Source organism: Protobothrops mucrosquamatus, unplaced genomic scaffold (genome assembly GCF_001527695.2).
Source record: "Protobothrops mucrosquamatus isolate PMUCROS unplaced genomic scaffold, P.Mucros_1.0 scaffold113, whole genome shotgun sequence".
Classification (NCBI taxonomy): Eukaryota; Metazoa; Chordata; class Lepidosauria; order Squamata; family Viperidae; genus Protobothrops; species Protobothrops mucrosquamatus.
This window is the reverse complement of record NW_015386485.1, coordinates 1,373,471-1,376,108: the sequence shown is the minus strand read 5'-3', so window position 1 is coordinate 1,376,108 and position 2,638 is coordinate 1,373,471. Positions and strand designations below refer to the sequence as shown.

At 37.3% G+C, this 2,638-nt stretch overlaps 1 protein-coding gene across 4 annotated transcripts in view; it reads left to right on the top strand.

Moving 5' to 3' along the window:
- Positions 1 to 2,638, top strand: part of BTBD11 (BTB domain containing 11) — a 206,191-nt gene that overhangs the window by 188,634 nt on the left and 14,919 nt on the right. For all 4 annotated transcript variants that reach the window (XM_029283505.1, XM_015812837.1, XM_015812838.1 and 1 more), the window contains one exon: positions 1,681 to 1,786. In XM_029283505.1, the coding sequence (XP_029139338.1) occupies positions 1,681 to 1,786 (106 nt within the window). The remainder of the gene's footprint in view (positions 1 to 1,680; positions 1,787 to 2,638) is intronic.

Genomic DNA, 2,638 nt, shown 5'->3' with positions numbered 1-2,638 from the left:
GCTACAATAACATATACCTAAAATGCATTTAATAGCTTAGTATATCAGAAGAACATCTACCTAGACTTTTGACAGAGTCACTCATTATATTCTCTTTAATAAGATGGTAAAACATGCACTATACTATTATTAGATGAGCTCGCAATAGACCACATGACCTCACTGAAAGACTGCTTGTTAATTGCTCAATTTCAACTCGGACAGCACTATTGTATGGAGTGTCATAGAGTTCTGTTCGGGGCCTTGTGCTATTTAGTAATTTTATCAATGATTTTATTGAGGAAGTTTGAGAGAATGCTTTTTAAGTTTGCAGATGGTGCAAAGCTGGCAAGGATAAAGAAAGGAGAGAGGAAAAAAATGAAAAAAGATGTAGATAGGCTTGAGTGATAAATTGAAATGAATAGGATGAAATTTATCACAGAGAAGTGTAAAGGTCTGCGAGTAGAAAGCATTAGGAGGAGAAAAGGATAAGAGAAACTTAGCTTGGCAATTTAACATGTAAAAAAGACAGGTGTCTTTGTTAACTATAAGTTAATCACGAGTCCAGGGTATGATGCAGCTGTTGGGGGGGGAAAACAAATGCTGCCATGGTGTGCAACGAACATACATTCCAGATCATGAGAAATAATACTACTATGTCCTGATTATACCCCATTTGGAATACAGTGAGAGAGAGAGGGAGGGAGGGAGGGAGATTTCAGAGGAGCGTCATCATGATGGGAAGGAATCAGGAAAGCAATTCTAATGAGGAATGGTTAAAAGAACTGGGTATGTTTAGCCTAGAGAACAGATGATAAGAAGAGATATGAAAGCTTTCAAATATCTGAAGAACTGTCCATTAGAAGCAGGAACAAACTTATGTATTGTCCCAGAGGTTAAAATCAGTACCAGTGGGTTAAAACTGATGAGGAATAGATTAAGCTATATTATCAAGGAAAATCTCTTGACTGTACGACCTGTGAACTAGTGAAATAGGCTACTAGATGAACTGGTACCAGTTTCTTAACCAAATGCATATTTTCCTGGGGTTATGCTGCAGCAGTGGAGGAGAGAGACAGAGTCCTGGGAGAAGACACAGCTGTGATACATGAATGTCCTCATATGCTTCACAATACAGTTTTTCCTAGCAATTTGAAGTATGGCATAACACTTTTGTGTCTCTCCTATGCAGCCAGCCTTCAGTGCCTGATGCATAGATATATGCTTTTAATCCCCTTTTTACTAGAGTTGCCAGAAAACGAATACATATATTTACAGTTTTATTGAGTTGTGAAGTTGGCTTAATTTCCTCTGAATTCTCAGCTGAAAGGTATAAAAACAGATTTGCATTATGTGGTTTTATCGGAGTATCATTCTGCCTGATGAGAGGCATAATTACCTATAGTAGTGGTTCTCAACCTGTGGTCCACCCCTGGGGAGAACACAATGTCATCACAGGGAAACCACGAAAGATTGAGGAAATGTTATGATTTAATCTTGAGTTAAGTCTTGGTGGTCTGTGGCCATGGTCTGTGGCCATGGAAGATATTTAAAGGGGGTCTGTTGTGAAGAAAAGGTTAAGAACCTTAGTAAGTCAATATCTGCTCACATTTTTAGATCCTCAGCAATGTATAATATTCATCATTTCCTGTGAGTGAACCATAAAACATTTGTGTTTATTTTACTGCATTTTCGTTTCAGAATGAAGTGATTAGTCAACAACTGGCTGTCATTTTCACTCATTGCTATGGACCTTATCCTATTCCCAAGCTTACTGAAATCAAACGCAAGCAGACATCTCGTTTAGGTAAGTGTGCTGCCTGGGATTTTTCACACACACACAAAAAAAAGCCAGCAGATGAAAACAAGCAATATACTATTCAATATAGTATATCACTATTTTTCCTTCCTCCCTTTCCATTTCCCAATCAAATCCCAGTCATTTATTTCACCAATTTTCTACTTTGGAATATGAGTAGACTTTAATAATGATTTTATGACGATTTTTTCTCCTAGAGATCAAACTAAGAGACCACACATCATTTACTCTGTTTAGCAGAACTTATTCGCAACAGTGATATTCTGACAGTTCTGTTTGGGTTTAGCAGCTTCCTTTTTCTTTAGAGTAGTTTAATATGTAACAAACAATTTGGACATATGAAAATGGAAGGCATCTGAAGCAGTTGGTATATTAGGTAGCCCAAATGGAAGGCATGTGAAGCAGTTTGGAAACTTCATCTGCATTATTTTAAATTTCTGCAATATACAGGTAGTCCTTGACCGAGCACCATTTGTTTAGTGATTGTTTGAAGCTACAACAGCACTGAAAAAAGTGACTTATGATTGTTTTTCACACTTATGACTGTTGTAGCATCCCCATGGTCACGTGATCAAAATTGGACGCTTGGCAACTGGGTCATATTTATGAGAGTTGCAGTGTCCCGGGGTCATGTGATCAACTTTTGGGACCTTCTGACAAGCAAAGTCAATGGGGAAACCAGATTTGTTAAAGATTGCATGATTCACTTCTGTAAAATGGAGCAAAAACTCATTTAAAAACTATCTCACTTGGCAACAGATGTGTTAGGCTCAATTGTGTTCATAAATCAAGGGCTATCTGCATTTTCCAGATTTATTTGTTTTATTATTATTAATCTTC